Source organism: Manis javanica, chromosome 1 (assembly GCF_040802235.1).
Source record: "Manis javanica isolate MJ-LG chromosome 1, MJ_LKY, whole genome shotgun sequence".
NCBI lineage: Eukaryota > Metazoa > Chordata > Mammalia > Pholidota > Manidae > Manis > Manis javanica.
Window position 1 is genome coordinate 220,135,460 of NC_133156.1, and position 18,378 is coordinate 220,153,837.

At 39.2% G+C, this 18,378-nt stretch overlaps 1 protein-coding gene across 1 annotated transcript in view; it reads right to left on the reverse strand.

The window, feature by feature from the left end:
- Positions 1–9,306: 9,306 nt before the first annotated feature.
- The window catches only part of WDR43 (WD repeat domain 43), a 39,866-nt gene continuing 30,794 nt past the window's right edge, over positions 9,307–18,378 (reverse strand). The window contains exons 12-18 of the mRNA XM_017676602.3: positions 16,677–16,763; positions 16,047–16,078; positions 14,976–15,039; positions 12,794–12,907; positions 12,201–12,270; positions 9,839–9,888; positions 9,307–9,729 (exon numbers count right to left, since the gene is read on the reverse strand). Coding sequence (XP_017532091.1) covers positions 9,538–9,729; positions 9,839–9,888; positions 12,201–12,270; positions 12,794–12,907; positions 14,976–15,039; positions 16,047–16,078; positions 16,677–16,763 — 609 coding nt within the window. The 3' untranslated portion in view covers positions 9,307–9,537. The remainder of the gene's footprint in view (positions 9,730–9,838; positions 9,889–12,200; positions 12,271–12,793; positions 12,908–14,975; positions 15,040–16,046; positions 16,079–16,676; positions 16,764–18,378) is intronic.

The following is an 18,378-nucleotide window of genomic DNA, read 5'->3' on the forward strand; positions in this document are numbered from 1 at the left end:
TTTCATGGACAAACTCTACAAGGAAAATTAACATGGCTGATGTAGAGTGTGATTTTTCTCTGGTTTTGGCTTTATTATTATTACTTCACTTTTGAAGTAAATGCAGGAAGGGAAACATTAATTCAAGCTTCCTATGTTCGGTGACCCTGGTTTCCTGTCAGCTGGGTGTTTTGCCAGGTTGGTGTGTGTGGTCCGGAGTGGTGGGGGGTGGGTGTGGCCAGGCCCAGGAAGGGTGTAGGTAGACCAGCCACCTGCTCTGTGGGCACTGCGTGAGTCAGCGTATCTGTAGGTGACAGCTCCCCACCTGGACACTCAATCTCCCTAACTCAGGACTCGCTTCATGATGCATGCTGCCAGACTAGACATTAGGGCTCCGCTTCAGGGCCTGAACACCAGAAAAGAGTTGGGAGCACCCCAAGAAGTGGGGGTACAGAAAACACACCCTCACCCACCAGGGGAGTTTACACAGGAAGAGGTCAGAATGAGCAGCTTTTTGTCACAACTCCCGGGCTTCCGTAAGAAATGTGCACAAAGCGAGGCTGACACCTAGTGGCTGTTTTCACGCTGACTTGGTCCTGCCGACCTGAGCAAGTAACCAGGTGACCTGAGGCCCCATGTAGGGGAGAGAAAATGTGAGGACAGTGCCCTGGCTCCGGGCGCACCCACTGAATTTGGCAAATTCGAGCCAGAGCAATAAACTACACGCATGCGCTCTCAACTCCCGAAGCTGACTGTCTCGTGAGGGAGACAGGACCACCTGGGATACCTGAGAAACTGCCACAGGCTCTCTGGTCATCAAAACTCGCTTTGGTTCCTTAGAACTAGATTGTCTCCCACACTTAAACTGAATCAAGGATCTCAGTTCTAAGGTGGTCAATTTTCATGTTGCTAGCAAATGTTTCAACATCTATTTACCAGTCACTTTCATTGTTCTTGCTTCCTAGAAGGCCCCCCCTCAAGGCCCAGGTCAATGTAATCATCTTCAATGGCTCTGACCCCTGCCCAGGACTGGGTCTCTTTCCTGTGGCTTTCCATTGTACTTCACTTGTGAAAGTGACATTTGCTTCCTTCCACCTTATATTCTAATTAGTTGTTTAACTGTATCTCCCTACTCATCCTCATCCCTAAATTATAAGTGCCATAGTCCCAATCCTGGGAACCTTCCAACACTGTGTGTCAAATGCAATCAATCAACTGTGTGCGAAGCACTGAGCACCCAACTGTGAGACAGGAAAGGCCAAATATAATCCTTCCAATTAGAAACCCCTTCTAGAAATCTTCCTGTGAAGACCCCCTGTGCTTCCCACACCCTACTCAACTGGAATAAGATAAATCACACACAAATAAACACACAAAATCACACAATCATGAGGTAGCAGCCAGGTAAATATTTTGCGTAAAAATATTATATACTTTTTGCCTAAACTGGAATGTTCGGTTACACACACTCCTAAAAGAGCAACCAGATCATTTCTTCCAATGCAATTACCCCAGCCTGAGGAGGTGGAAGAACTATTTCCCAATTTAAAATAAAAATCACCGTATCATATTCCTATCAGATGAGAAAAGTAAATTGTAATGGTACACTATTCCATGATGAAATCAATTCTCTTAATCTATCGGTTTATCTCAAAGCCAATCAAAATGTCCAACAGATTTGTTTTTGACTTGGGGGAAAATTACTTGAACGTTCCTGTAACCTGTGAAGGCAACACTGACAGGGAATTGGACCATTATCTACTCAAAGTTAAAGTACACCTACCCGGGGACCTAGAATTCTCCTTCTCCATACCCACCCTAGAAAGCTCCTGGCATGCACACAAGCAGCAGACACACTCTTTATTTTTCTGAGAAATTGTTAACGATCTCAATATTTATCTATATGAAATGGCTCAACAACCTAAAAGTGCAGCAGTGGTTCTCAAAAATGCGCGTGCTCACGGAACGCAGCATCACCGCCACCTGGGCACTTGTTAGAAATGCATGGCCCCAGCTTGAAAATCCTCCAAGACACACAGGGTAATAAAAAATTCAAGTTGAGGGAGACCACACACAGGATGATCCCAACCAGATTGCAGGCAAGGGAGCTGGGCTGAGGCAGTCTGTAACACTCAACCTTGTAGGGCACAGAGCAGATGGAGAAAGGCAGAGAGAGGATCTGGAGAGGCGAAGAATCCCCCTCTCCTGGAGATCAGCATGTGGCTGGATTGTAGCATCATAAACTCGGGAATGTCAGACAGCCGAAGGGCAGAGAGGCGGCAGGTCAGAGACCTCAGGAGGCCCCAGTGGTTCTCCCCGACCCGAGCTGTAGTCCCTTCCGAGGCCAGGCTGGTTCTGCATGCGCACTGAGATTCTTTGCAGTTCCCACACATCTCCACACATTAAGGAGATTCAAAGGATCTCCTTAATACGTAAGAATGAAATGGCAAAAAGTATTTAGGAAAGCATTTCAGAGGTATAAAGATACCAACAATAAAGATGAATTACAAAGGCACAGTTCATACTAACCTAGTACTGGCACCCGAGGAGAGCTCAGCAGAGTGGAAAGAATGGGCAGCACTGAGGCCCACCTACCGACGACAGACAAGCACAAGGCCATGGGGCAGAGGGTCTGGGCCTGAGTGGGCTGCTGCAGCGGTCACCTCGGACCAGGTGACTGAGGTAACAAACATTTCTCTCTCACAGTTCTAAAAGCTAAGAAGTCCAGGATCATGGTGCCAGCAGATCTGGTATCTGCTGAGCGCCTGCCTACTGCCTAGTTTGCATGTGGCCGTCTTCTCATGTCCTCGCATGGCAGAGCAGAGGACATGAACTCTCTCGTCTCATACTAATCCCATCAGGAGGGATCCGCTCTCATGACCTATTACCTCCTAAAGGCCATCATATTGGGGATTAGGGTTTCGACAGGAATTTTGGGTGTGTGTGGGGGTGCAACTTCACAGCAGTGTTTAGTAGTGTGGAGAAAACTTCCATGAGGGGGAACCCGAAGTTAGTCTCATCTCACAGATACACTGAAAATAATTTCATACTTATTAGAGCAGCAGCTTTCAAATCTTACCCACAGACATTTTACGCTACAACCTAAAACAATGACCCTCAACTACATGCGATGGACTGATACGTTCTCTCTTCTATTTTAAAAATTGGTGGTTGCAACCCACTTGACTTCCCAGTCCACTAATAAACCACAACCAGTTACTAGAGAGGTAACTAAAAAAATAAAGATATAAAGTGATTAGAATAAAATATGAGGAATCTCCCTCTAGAAGCTTTTTAAGCTTAAAAGAAAATTATTAAACTAGTATTAAAAAATTAAAAGGTAAATTGGGGGAAATATTTGTGGCATAAGCTTGGGAAGGGATGAGTATCCTCAGTGTATAAAATGTCTTGAAGGTAAATAAGACAACCCTTGTAAGCACTGGGAAGGACCTGAAGCCACAGTACTCTGAATAAATAAAATGCAATGAAAAGAGCAGGTGAACTGAGTTTCATGGCTAAAAATTGACACTACCTGTCTGGAGAAGGATTTTGGCAAATTCTTAAGTCTGAAGAGAATATTCACGTGTTTTATTAAGTAACACTATTCCTAGGAATATCTCATAAGGACATATTTAAAGAAATGTGAGTAAAAATATTCACTGTAGCATTACATATAACAAATTGAAATAGGATGTTTAAAGTGTAACATGGGTGGAATACTAAAAACCACAAGCATTATTTCAAAGGATAATTAACGATATGGTAATATGTGACAGGAGAAAACGTTTATGGTGATTGCAATTTCATAAAAAATGGTATGCACTCATGCAAAGAGAAAGATTAAAGGGAGATAAATCAAAATATTATAAATGGTTATGTTAATACAATTTTATTTTCCTTTATGCTTTTTGATATTTTCCAAAATTTACTCAATAAACATCATTACTTCTACAATAGATTTTTAAAAATACATTAATGAAAAGGAAAAAACAATTGAGTTCACTCTCTCACCCATGGAAAAAGTGGAAGTGTTTACCCTTAAGGCTCTGTCTGAATTTCTTTAAAATGCCAGAGACAAAAAAGGAGTTTCCCACAGAATTTGTGCCCATCTTGCCTTCCCATATTGGTAAAATGTTTAGCAATCAGTTATTCAGAAAACAATCTCTTCACCCAGTGCTCACCTTGGACACTTTTCGTGTCCCAGGTAAACTGTTCCATGTGGCTCTACAGCATCCTTGCAACAGACAGTATTGTCTCTCCTGCCACAGATCAAAAAAAGCAATCAGGTGGACTGATCCTTGCTATGCTGCAGTGTGTGGATCCAGAACTGAAGCTTCGCCCTAAATTTGGCCTCTCCACAGCGCAGACTGTATTTCTGTTTACCCTCTTCCATTTCCTGGACCCAGTCCTATGGCAAAAATCAACAATTTAAGAGACACTGCTAGTTGCACAACAATGTAATGCCACAGTTAAAAATAATTTAAATGGTACATTTTATGTATATTTTACCACAGTTTTCTTAAAAGGCAGGGGGGGATGTGCTTTGCCGGGTTGAGACTATAACTAACAAGGTTAAAGCTTGGCTGAAAATAGCATTTTTGTTTCTCAGGGGCAACTATGTTGGGTGGTAACCATGGTCAGGAGCAAGCTGCCCCCTAAATGATCAGAATGTCACCTAACCAGCAGTCCTAAGCTGGCCGGAAGAGGTCCAAAAGACACATTCCAACCACACTAACTGTCCTGTTCAAAGAAGGGTGAGTATGGGACCCACAGCAACAGGTCAGGAAACTAAGAACCCCAACCCCTTCACTATAGACAGACAGACTACACAATGCCCACTAGCAGTAGTTACTCAGACCACCCAGCTCCTTTCTCTGATTTCAATTCCACAGTCTGGTTCAAAGACAATCTTACAATTATAAATTTGGTTTACTGTGTGCAATTTCCTGTGCAGAAAGGTGTGTCACCACCCAACATGTGCACTCTACTCCACCTGAGTGGTCAATTTCCCACTGTAAATATATACACCACTTAAATACCAATTTCTCCTAGAAGCCTGGTTCATGACTTGACTGTATGAAATTGTATCAACTCTAGAAACAAGGGCAAAATAAAGTTTGTGAACCTGCAAAGCTGGGGCCCAGCTCTGAAGACCATGGCCACACAGGACCAGCCAAAGCAGCGCCAACAGCCTCTCCCTTCAGGGCCGGCGCACCGGGCAGCCGCATCCCTCTCCCGCTGATTCCCACAACGGAAATGCGTGGAGCCAACGGCAAGCCTCCAACACAATGCTTTCATAGCTATTTATTTCCATCAGGACATTTTTAAAGCTCTAGCGTCCAAAAAATACAAAATTTCCTCCCTCTTTAAGCCATTATTACCTAGAAAGAATATGCCTGGTAATTTTTAAAGTGATTTTCAATTTTGGGTTCTTCATTTGACATTCCTTGCCTCCTTAAGTGCATTTATAATTGCCCTGTTCTCAGAAATATTTTCCTATTAAAAATTACCCACATACAATCTAAAAACCAAACAAATTAACACACAAAACAGATTCAGAGAACAGACTGGTGGTTGCCATAGGGGAGGGGGTAGGGGATGAATGAAATTGGTGGAGGAAAAAAATGAGAATGTTATCTTGATCTGGGTGATGTTACCTGAGTGTACTTACGTGTGAAAATTCATCGAACTGTACACTAAGATTTGTGCATTTCATTCTTTGTACCTCAGTATAAAACATTTTTTAAAAAAGGAAAACTACCCACACCATATTATGTTTTAGTCCATTATGGTACTGAGGAGCACAAGCTTTCCCACACCAAGTCGGCGAGCCCTGTACAGAAGGCGAGCACCATCTAACCCACGCTTTCTTTGCTTCCTGTTCCAGTGATGCCCACTAATTCGTTTACACTATGGCCTCTCGTCCTGCCAGTCTTTGGATCCAGGATACCACTTGGACACACAATGCATCAGCACAGGGATGGTGCTGAAATGCCACAAAGCTGAATGAAGACTACATAAGATTAAAAGAAAAACAAATTTTATGACTGAATTGCCCTCCAGGGATGTACAAATGGTCACATGAAAAAAGGTATCAAAACCACTGTAGCCTCGGAGGACTCGGCAGGAGTTACAGCTGAAAGAAGCCACAGAAGGATGTCGCGAGTCCAGAGTTCACGAGTGGAGGGGGGGCGCCAACATGCCCCCCCCACCGTCAGTCTGCCTGGGGGCCCCTGCGGTTTCCTTCTCCCTCAGTGCTGGTCCGCCAGGCCTGGCTGCTCTCCCCGTGCACCTTCACTCCTATGGCGGAGGCACACCCGGCCTGTGGCTTTCCCATCACATAACTGAGTCCCCCCGTTTTCTCCCACCTCACAGGAAACCCCATTCACTCTAACTTTGAAACAATCCTATGAAACCCCCCCAACTCCCTTACTGCCGCCTGGTCTGTCACCGTCCTTCACTTGGATCACTGCCAAAAGCATCCTACTGGCTTCTGCCTCGAAGGATACAGTCCTTCAATTTCTCAACAGTATCAGGGTAGTAATGAATTCTCAACAGAGGCCAGACCGTGTCACTCCTCTGCTCACACGATGTAACTCCGTGTTTTAGGGCACAAACCAGTCCCTACAATGGCTTGCAGGGCCCCATGCAGCCCGACCGCTTGGTACCTCTCCGTCAGTCTCGTTGCTCTCTCTCTCTCCGTTCAGTCCCACTGACCTCTCAGTTTCTCAACACACCAGGCAGGTGCTGGCCCTAGGGTCCTTTGCCCATGCTCTTTCCTCTCCATAAACTCTCTTCCCCTACACACTCCGCCCCAGTACCTCACCCCTCCTAGTCGCTGTTCAAACCTAGCCTTGTCAATAAGCCCTACTATGCTTGTGTATTTAGTTCCACAACCTACACACCCCGCACTGACACACACTCTCCTATCACTTCCCCTGCTAAGTTACCACCTTCTAACACAGTACAGAGGACTTCGGTACTCACTGTACATCGTTTACTGCTTGTACCTCTCTGGAAGAAAGTCAGCTCTTCAGGACAGGTATCTTTTATTGTTGTTACTCAAGTATTGTATACCAAGCAACTACATTATCCTTGGCCCAGAGCAGGCAATCAGTATTTGTTGAGTGAATGAATGTACATTATTAACTTCCATAGGAATTCTGTTGTAACAGCCTACATAGCATGTACCCAATGTTCTCACTACCAAGATACCATTTCTGACCCTCAAACATCCCTTTGCACTAAAACTTCCAGTCTCAAACTTAAAGGCTTGACATTATTTATATCAAAACATACTAATATACTCAATATACTCATCTGTACCCAAATAATTCATTTCTACAAATTATTCTTAAATACCACTACCTTTTTAAAGTATTTCTTGCCAAAAACATTAACCAGAATCTAGTCATAAGGAAACAATCAGATAAATCTAGACTGCAGAGCATTCTGCAACACAGCTTCATTTATGTGGCCTATTTTAGACACCGAAGTCATGCTAGACACACACAACTGGTGTATCTTGACTAGTAAGAACAAAACGACAACCAAATACAATACGTGTGCCTTCCCTGATTTTCATCATGGATGGAAGGTTGATTTCTCAAAATAAAAAGTTGGGAAGAAAAATTAACCTCAAAAAAACACGTCACACACACACAACTCTTGTTGTCTTGATTAGGAGTTAACAACTGAATGCTGAAACCAGAAAATTCTTTTTAACAAGCCTAATTAAACTCTGGATTTGTCTAAACCAAAAACAAAATTAGTAACCAATCACTACACAGGTATAGTCCCGTATCTTGATGGGGAGTCAGGTACAGGGGAGATCTGAGTCACGGACAAGGTGGAATCTAATACGTGAGCACTTCCATCCTCAACCCTCTGAACAGCCTCGGGCTGTACAAGCACAACCCGGCCAAGTGAAACTGCAAAGGAACAGCCGCTAGATGAAGACAAAGTTCTTGGTTCTTTCACTACATTACAAATTTCACGTCATCCAACAAGCCTTGAACACATTTACCTACTAATACTAGTGGAATAAGATCATTTTTTTGAAACCTTCATACTGCAAGCCCAAATGCGTGGCTGTGTTCCTCTACACATAGCACAAGACAAGCACTGGGTAAAGATGAATATTTATTCACTTTACAAAGAGAATGGTATTAAAGTGTCATAAACAGTTCCTTTTATAGACAAATTTAACTGTACATTACACCAGTAGCCGGCTCAACCTGGCTTTCCAAAGACGCTTCTATGGCTACAGCTCCATTAGCTGAGCACAGAATCTCAGTTCCACCACTGATGTTAGAAAGTCCCTCAGAGAGAATGGTTTTGTGTTTTACATATTCACAGGTGGGAAAAATAAACCCATCCCCAGCCCTTCCTTACAGTTGAGCTTCCATCTGCATGCTCCCTAGAGCACTAGACAAATACTGGCTCATTCTTAAAAAAAAAAAAAAAAGGTACTGATAATTTGAAAAGGCCTTTGCAGGACACCAAAATACTTATTTATATATACATAAAAAATCTTGAGTCAGATTTATTATTTTAAAGGTAAACAGATACCCTAACACTGCCAAGAGTGGGTAATGAAAAGGAAGGAAAACATTAAGTTACTGAATTATAAAAATATTTTCTTTGGAAAAAAATTCCAACAAGGTTGCCATTAATATCTAAAACCAAAAAGAAAAAAATAAACAATTGTTCTTTGATCCATTAGTAATTTAAATAAAAATGAAAACCTCTTCAAAAGCAGCTATAACTGAATTTTTTTAAAAAGTTGCAGGTAATGAGCACTTCTAAACCTATACACTGATGAGTCTTTACAGGCAACTTGCAGTCAAGAAAAATCCTTAATATGGCTAGTTCTTTAGGTTTTTAATTACCATAATTTTCTTTTAAAAAAATATTTCACGTGACAGCATAAAAAATAAGTGCCTGTTTGTGGGAAGCACTCCAAATATTCAATCTGACTCAAATCAGATTACCACAGTTAATAAACAACCTAAGGATACTGATGACTTAATTTTTTAATCACTATCATTTTTATTCCCATTTAGTTATCCCTTCATATTTTATGAAAATGTACTAAATTAAAAATTTGTTTTCACTAGTGCTGCTTCATATCTGGATTTGACAAAAGATACCAACCTGAGGTAAGAGCTGACTCCTTCACAAAAGTCCAGTTCTCAAACTCCCATGCTGGAAATGTCTTTATCTTCACTTACGTCCATTCTTGGTATAACCAACCATACTAAGATATTATATTATAAAAATATACCATATATTGGACACTCATGTCAGTACATGGCAGAAAATGTGTCTATTTACTGTGTAAAGTTTATTAACATTTGAATGAAACACTCTTATTTACACAGTTAAGTCTGGGGTGCTCAGGACAGCAAAGTGGCATGGGAACCACCCTCAGGAATTTGGAAATGTGCAACGGTCCCTGGCATCCTGTCTCAGAGGCAAGCCATCCCAGGAGGACCCGGCAGCACCGGGTAAGGTGAGCCAGAGTTTACACAGTTTGACTGGCTTGCGTTTCTGTCCTCATTCTTCTTCACTTTCATTTTCAGGATCCAAATCAGAATCTCCATTTAATTCTTTTTCACTTGCCACCTCTCTGTCCTCACCATTTTCCTCATCTTTTTCCTCAGCATCCTCATCCTCCTCTTCATTATCTTCGTCAACATCCTCATCTTTTTCACTTTCTTTCTCTTCCTCATCTTCATCCCAATTATCCTGGTAGAATATTAAGCAAGGAAAGCATCCATGAAGGCCTTGGTCTTACACAGCACAAGGATATAAAAACAGATTTATGCACCAGGAAACAAATTTCTCAATTACTCACATCAGAATCCTTATCTGCTATTTCATCATCAGACTCCTCTTCAGAAGATTCTGTAAGGGGAGAAAACACCCAGCCTTAATTTTGTGATCAAAGCAGAGGCACAGCCCTGAAAACTAAATGGAACCAGATTGCTGAACCTACTTTTATAAATATTATATTCAGCTATCATCCAAGAAGAAACATTCAATTAGTATTCTTATCTCCATAAAAGCATATCTATTATTCCATCAAGATCACACAAAGCAGAACAAAGCACCAAAACCCTAACAAAATCTCAACAAAACCCAATTCTAAAAGACTAAGCGAAGGACATGGAGAAAAGGAAACCCTTGTGCACTGCTGGTGGGAATGTACTGGTTCAGCCACTATGGACAGCATGGAGACTCCTCAAGAAATTAAAAATAGAACTACCATATGATCCTCAAATTCCTCTTCCTTTATATACCAAAGGAAAACAAAATCAGGATCTTGAAGAGATACCTGCACCCCCATGTTCACTATAGCATTATTTACATCAGCAAAGACATGGAAACAACCCAAGTGTCCACTGACAGATGAATGGATAAAGAAAATGTAACACATACACATGGAATATTATTCAGCCATTTAAAAAAAAAAAGGAAATCCTGCCATTTGCAACAATATGGATGGACCTTGAGGGCACTGTGCTACGTGAAATAAGTCAAACACAGAAAGATAAATAGTGCATGACCTCATTTATGTATGTAATCCTTAAAAAAAAAGAACTCATAGATACAGAGAACAGATTCGTGGTTGCCTAGTTGCCAGAAGTGGTGGACAGGGGGTGGGGAAAATGGGTAGTCAAAAGGTACAAACTTCCAACTGTAAGGTTAAGTCCATCCTAGAGATATAAAGTACAGTATGGTGACCACAGTTAACAATGCTATACTGGAACCTGAAAGCGGCTATGAGAATAAATCCTCAAAGTTCTCACCACAAGAAAAAAACCTGCAATTAGGTATGGTGATGGATTTTTAACTAAACATATTGTCACAATCATTTTGCAAATATATATACATAAAAATCATTATACTGCACACCTAAAATGAATACAATGTTATAGATCAATTATATCTCAATAAAACTGGGGAGGGGGGGCTCCACCAAAAATCTAATCAATTCAGGTAGGCTGTTATGTCCTTCAGTTATGTTTTATAACTTTCTCTTTAAGGTTTTATTTTTTTAGATGTATTCCTAGGAACTTCATGGTTTTGATTGCTGCTGTGACTGACATCTTTTTCCCTTAATATATTTTCTGACTGGACGTACATCCATGGACTATATATAATGCATTATCCGTGGACGATGCAACATAATGCTGCCGATTCCTTCTGCTGGCCTCGGTATCCAGTGAACCTAATTTGCATATCTAATTAAAAATGGTATGACTTGATTCTGCTGTGTGTTCTGAGTGGGGAAGGATAACTGCCAAGTTCAATGTTCTAGAATTCATTTCTTTCCTATAGTACCAGACAGGGTATCAAGAAACAATAAAAAGTACAGTATTGTCCTGTTCCTTACTTTATGGGAATGCTTCTCAACTTTGTTTGATATAGATTAAGGAAATTTACTTAAATTCCTAGGTTGCTCAGATTATCAAATAATGAGATGCATGAGGACTGAATCTTAACAAATTTTTTCTATATATATTAAAATAATATATAATGTTCCCCATTAATCTGTTAATGTGACAACCATGTTAACATAATTCTTGATTGTCAATCACCTTATAACCTTTAAATAAATTCTACTTGGAAATGATATACTATTTTACTTAAGCATTTCTATAATCAATTTGCTACTTAGGATATCTGAAGATAGTCTAAAATCTTTTTTTATTGGCTATCCCTTGTCTAGTTTTGATGCATAAAATGAGTCAAAATTTTATATATGACAAAAATGACTTATTCTTGAAAGACTGATAAAACTCACCTATAAGCCTGTGTCTGGCACCTTGGAAGAAATGTTTTAAGTCAATTTTAAAGTCACTGACTTATTCAAAGTTTCTATTTTTCAGTCAGTTTTGGTTATTGTTCTTTCCTTAAATATTACCTGTATCATCTGGGTTTTTTAATGTGCTGGCGTATAGCTTATTCATAGCATTCTTCTATTTAAATCTCTTCTCTACCTGTCCCCTTTGTTACTGTATTATATTTGTGCCTTTCTTATTTTATCATATTTTTGCCTTTTTTGCCACAGGTTTGCCATTTTATTAGATAAGGTGTGCCAAAGCATGATCTTACTTACGCTGATGTTTTTACAGAAAAAGGGTAACACAATTGAGTCAAGGTGAAAAACTAAACATTTCCAATTTCAGACTCTCCCCTACCCCAAGCTTTACCTTCTTCATACACCAATTTCGCCTCCTGTGCAGGACAAGCCATTCCCTTTGTTTTTTCTGATGCCGTAACCTGAATAATAAAGTGCTATTATGAAGCAGAATATAGGTTTCTCTCAAGTATCACAACCACGACTAAACCCAACCTTCCCTAAACACAGACTTGTCTTCAACCAGTACAATGGACACTGTGACCTTAACATGATGTAGACCAAATACAGGGCAAACACATTCATCAAATACAATAAGGAAAAATTACTCTGTAAAAGTTCAGAAACCTTTTAAGGTGATCAGAATTTTCTGTGCCCAAATTTGAATTTTTTAAATACCCTATAACTTGTCCACAGTAGCACAACCATCTTAACTACAGTAACAATTGAAATATTATGGCGAGAACCTTTCAGTAAAAGTTGAAATGGGCAAAACTATACTTACTTACTGTCAAATACATAAGATTTCAAAGTTAAATACTGTACCCTGACTTACCAATTGCTTCTGAAATAGGGAGCTTTCAGTGTTCAGGTGAATGATCCCTATCCCTCTCTGCATTTCTACCACACCCATAAGTTTAGCACAAAACAATCTGATTTACTCACTTGTGTGATTAGAAGGATAAGCTTCCCATGAAGGTGGGAGAGTTTCTGAAACGTTTTTACTCTGCTTTCCATTAACTGGTAGAGTGTCCCCAGCTGAGGTACCAGGTCAGGCAACTAGAAAGAAAAACAATGATGTCTGACACTACAGTAACATCACACACAGAACAGACACATCACACTTAGATGCACCAGTGCTTGGTCACTGCACCACAACCATCTGCATGGCATGCACTTCCAGTGACAGTGGCTGCTTGGGACACAGACTAGAAACATCTTAAACTTTCAGAGGCTTCCAATGTCCTAACAGCAAAAGAAATACATTTTTAAACAAGATACGAGGTCAGGAGGAGAAAGTGTAGGTAGGACAAACTGCGGGGTTAGACTTCTTTGTACTGATCACATTTTTTCAGAGACAATCAATATCACGGAGACACTAGGTAAAAAATAGCCCCACCACAGATTTGTGACTTTCCTCTGAAACTTACTCCCTGATATCATTAAATCTACCTCTATCATAAAGCCCCTGCAGGCTACGGGGTACACTCCACAGCTTCCAGAGACCAGCAGGAAACAGTTACAGAGTAAAAAGCTCACCATATAGTATTTCAAACATACTGTCTATTAATGAATCCTCTGAACCATGCTGAAAATTAAAGCAGAAACTTCTCGTTTGTCCCTACATAAAAAGGGACCCACACTTTACCCTTTAATTAGCCTTTACTTGCCCTCCTACCTCTGACACTTGGGTGTAAATGTTTCAATCAAATGTTAAACAGTAAATAGACACAAAAATGGATGAAACAAAATTCACTGTGATCTAATTTCAATTACCATCATCTCCCTTTTATTTGTCCCTATTCAGACTATAAGCTCCAGGAAGATGGGGACTACAGTGTCCTGTACATCACATCAAAGCTCCATGCCTAGCATAGTGTTTGGCTGAGAGAAGACATTTAAGATATCTGACCAGGAAGGAAAAAATAAAGGAAAGTTGGCAGGAAAAGCACTGTCTCCTGGGAGAGAGAACCATTGTGGGTTGTGCAATCTCCCCTATACTATACTTCTTTGTTTTGCCATGGCCTTGAATGATACGCAACTACTCCTCCAGTCGTTATATCTTAGGAGTTGACTCCAGAAGAGACCTCACTACAAGGCCACCTAGGGCTCTTCCTGTGGCCACCACCATGCCGCTCAGCCCCTCCACTCACCACTGCCAATTCATGTTCAAGTGGGAAACACAATATCCATTCTTACTGTCTGTCTCTTCCCCGATTCTAACATCCTGGCAGGGTTCTCCACAGATTTACAAAGAACTGTTGACCTCAAAAGAGGTTATCCAATGATTTTCCCTATTTCCAACTACTGAAGGCAAAAAGAGCTTGAGACAGAGAGCAAGGGACAGTGAACAGGCAGGAGCTGGTTAAAACTGTGTTAAGAAAGGAAGAGCTATATAGTTTAAAGAGCAACTAAGAATTTTCTTCAACTATCCACTGTAACCTTTTAAGAAAACCTACTGTTAAGGTGCTAAATAATCAACAAAAGAATTGTGTAATTTTATTTCTAGATTAAAATGTAATTGATTTGATGATGTGGCAAAGAACCCAACTAACTCATGGTGACATTTTAAATTTTTTTTTCTGGTGTTGCTTCAAGATCTGATCTTATGCCCCTCTCCCTTCCCTGCGCACAGATCATCAGGAGCTGACAGGCAGCCCCAGCAAAATGTCAACTATTACTTATCTAATTTATTTAATTATTATCATAAACTAACTTTTCTCCTCTTGGGACAAGGTAGACAGACATGTTAGCATAAATACAAACTTTAAAAATTTGCTAAGTTTTTAAAAGGGAAAGAGAGAAACACACAATGTAAAGATAATTTTGCTGAACAGGCTGTGTGTATAGAAAAACATCTGCTGGCTATATGTCAATATATAACTTTTCTCCTTCCTGTATTTTTCAAAGTTCTCTACAGAATATCACTTCTAAAATCCAGGGCAAAAAAGAGACCAATTTGTAAAAGACAACAACAGTGACATGACACTGCACCTGGGAAAAACAAAATCTTTAAAAGAAGTAACTGATACTTGAAGGGCAGATGGAGAAAGAATGGTTTTGTTAAGCCATCAACTTACAACTTTCATGAAAGTCAAACTACTTAACTACAGTTGAAAAGACTTACTGTGGATAGGTAGGATGCATGAACTGTTAACACACATTTTAGCCACTGAACCATTAAAACGGCACTGAAAAAAAGAAAAAAAAACCTCAATAAATTAATATTTACAAATTCAAAATTAAATACAACTGAGTTATAAAACAAGAAAAATCCCGAGAGGCAAACAAAGATCTATAACCTGTGCCCTATGAAAATGACTAGAATAAACCACTGTGACTTCTTGCACCAAGTCTGAAGTCTGAGATCTGTGTAATATAGTAATCTCTTGGAGGAGGTGGGTAGGATGAACTGAAAAACAGGACAAATCTCTTCCTCTACAACAGTTCAAGAATAAAACCCATGCTTCACTTCATAATTAACTGATACCAAGCAGTAAACTGGTCTTAACTGACTGCATTTTAGTTCATGTTATTTGAGCCCATTATCTACTCAGTGTCAGGTGCAAAAAGCAAAAGAATTCCATGCCAGCCTTAAAAGACAAATACAGACCAAAAATGTGTCAGCCAGGCCTGACTAACAAATTCTTTAGCTTTCCTTAACTACTTAACTACAGGCTCTGAAGGCTGATGGAGCCTCTCAGGAAAAAAAAACTTAGGAAAACTGTATATTCTAGACATTGATAATACTAAACTATAAGCTTAGGATCATTGACATATCAACTTCTTATTTAAATATTTAATCATAAACTTATTAACAAAAAGACCTACAAAATTTAGTCATATCAAGTATTTCCTTAAAGCGTCTTAGTAACTATCAGAGGTTGTGCAAATTTTACAAATGACAATTTTACATATCATGATTAGGACTAAATTATTAACCAAGTCTAATTCATTAAATGACCTGATAATAAAGCTGAAAAACCTAGAGAGGAATTCTCTAAAAGAAAGAAAAAAATTCTAATAAGAACCATTCAACCTAACCTAAGTGGAGAGCAATACCTGACATCTGAAGAATTTTATTAGAATTTGGAGCTATCTACTATGTAATTCTGTGCTGTTAGACATTGTTGTTTTTAATAAGCACCTCTAATATATTTATGAATTCACAGCATTTTACACTGCCTGTAAGTCTCACCTATTAGGATGTCCTTGCAATCTCTTCGTAAGCTGAAGGGAAGAAAAACAGTATTAGCAAGAATGCTTCAGAGGCAGCCAATCTCCATCAGTTCCTCACAATACACATACTCATAAGAACAAAGGAAAATAATTCTGGTAGGAAATCAGTATTCCTACATGATTCTTAAATTTCCTAATTCCTAAATGTTCAACTATGAATAATTCCATAGTAATAGTAATTACCTGACTAAAATCTAGGCTATTCATACATAAATGAATGTCCAGAATAGGCAAATCCAGAGATAGGAAATAGATAAGTGGTTGCCAGAAACTGGATGTAAGGGAGAATGAGAAAAGAATTAGTATGGGATTTATTTATTCTTGGTGTGACAACTGCACAACCTGTGAATATACTAAGGAACACTAAACTGTACACTATAAAAGGCTGACTTCTATGGTATGTGAATTATATCTCAAAAAAAAAAAAAACAATCTAGGTTAGGCAAATTTGGTTTGGGTAGACCTATCACCTATTATCCACACTAAATACCCTGCTTGCTTACATACTGCAAATCCATTTCTCTAAATGCTGGATTGTCTCTTTGGAAAAATAGCATTAGGACCTTAAATGGAAGGAGAACTCAGTTACCTCTTGCAACAATGGAATAACAGCATGCAGGGGCATCCTTAACACAGTCCTCTTTATTAGGTTTAAATTCCTAGTCTGCAGCACTTTCTGTGAGAAAATAGAAGGAATATAAGGATAAGCAAACTCAGAAGCTAAGGACATGACTGGACATTATCAGTAAAAATTATTTAAAAAAACAAGCAATAAACTACAAACTGAATTTCAACAAATAAAGGATGGAAGGACTGAATGGAGAATGTCACGTCTTACGGCTATCGGACAAGAATAGTCTTCAGGTGTTGGGACATTTACTTCAGTAAACAGGTTTCTTCTCTACAAATTCTAAACCTTTATAAACTGTTTTATATAAAACAGAAAACACCTATAGACATTTAAAGATACATACCACTTGAGAAATTCCCAAACCTTCATTTTATGAAATTAGAGATGTAGCCACACAGATTTAGCAAAACATTATTAAAATCACACTCAGCAATAAACCCAAAAATTAAGTGTCAACTTTTGGATAAAATTTTGAGCCAATGAAAAGATCACACATACTTGTGTGAAAACCCTTCAAGGGTGCATTAAGGCGAGAAGCCCAGTCCCTACTCTAGGATAGAAAGGAGATACAGTAGATTAGACCTAATCCTTGACAGGCCTTTCAACTTCTTCAAACTCCAGATGTGTTATCGATAGGAGAGAGTGGGAAATAAGAGTCCATCCAGATCTCAAAATTCTGATTCCTCCATGCTCTTGAATACTTTGAAATATTTTTTTTTCAAAAGGTTTTACTCCTACAGGAACTTCCCTGATAAAAGGACTAAACATTTGAAATACATATACATTGTGAAATTCTCTACTGCTCTACATGTAAAGTGGTCATAAAATTTGTTGTCCAAAGTGAGACACTTTTGAGAACGAAAGGAGTCACTATTAGTAATTATACCAAGGTAAGCGGTATAAACCAGAATAGTCACAGGCAGGTAAGATTATGTACGGCCTAGCTATTTAGAAGTTATTGCAAACTGCAGGGCAGATGAGTAATTTTAACCAACTCTCAGATAATTCTTATTCCCACTAAAGACAGAGGCTCTATGATAACAATTTTCAAATTTAAAATAAGCAACTAAGTTATCCCAAACCAATTGAAATGGTAATACACAGAGAAGTCAGCATTAATAACTTATGCTGAGAATGTATTTAAAGCAACAACCCTACAAACCGCAGCTACAACTGTAAGAAGATGCTACTGAAGATGGGATTTTTCTTTTACAGCTCTATTGCATTCTAACTGAAGCATAATAAATGGTACACATTTAAAGTATAGGTTTGATCAGTCTGATATAAACATTTACCTATGAAACAATACAATAAACATTCTGTCACTCTCAAGTCTCCTTGGGTCCCTTTACGCTCTATTCCTCCTCCCACCCCCATCCCTGAGCAGCCACTGATTTATATATATGGGTCTGCATTTTCTAGAACTTTCATATAAATGGTATATAGTATATATTCTTTTTTGTCGGGCTTCTTTCTCATAGCGTTAAGTTTGAGATTCATCCATGTTATTGATGTATCAATATATACAATACATACCTTATATTGCTAGATAAACAATTTGTTTACCCATTCGTATGCTGGGGGTCATACAGATTCTTTCCAATTTTTGGCTATTACAAATAAAGTGGCTATGACTATTCATGTACAAGTCTTCATATGA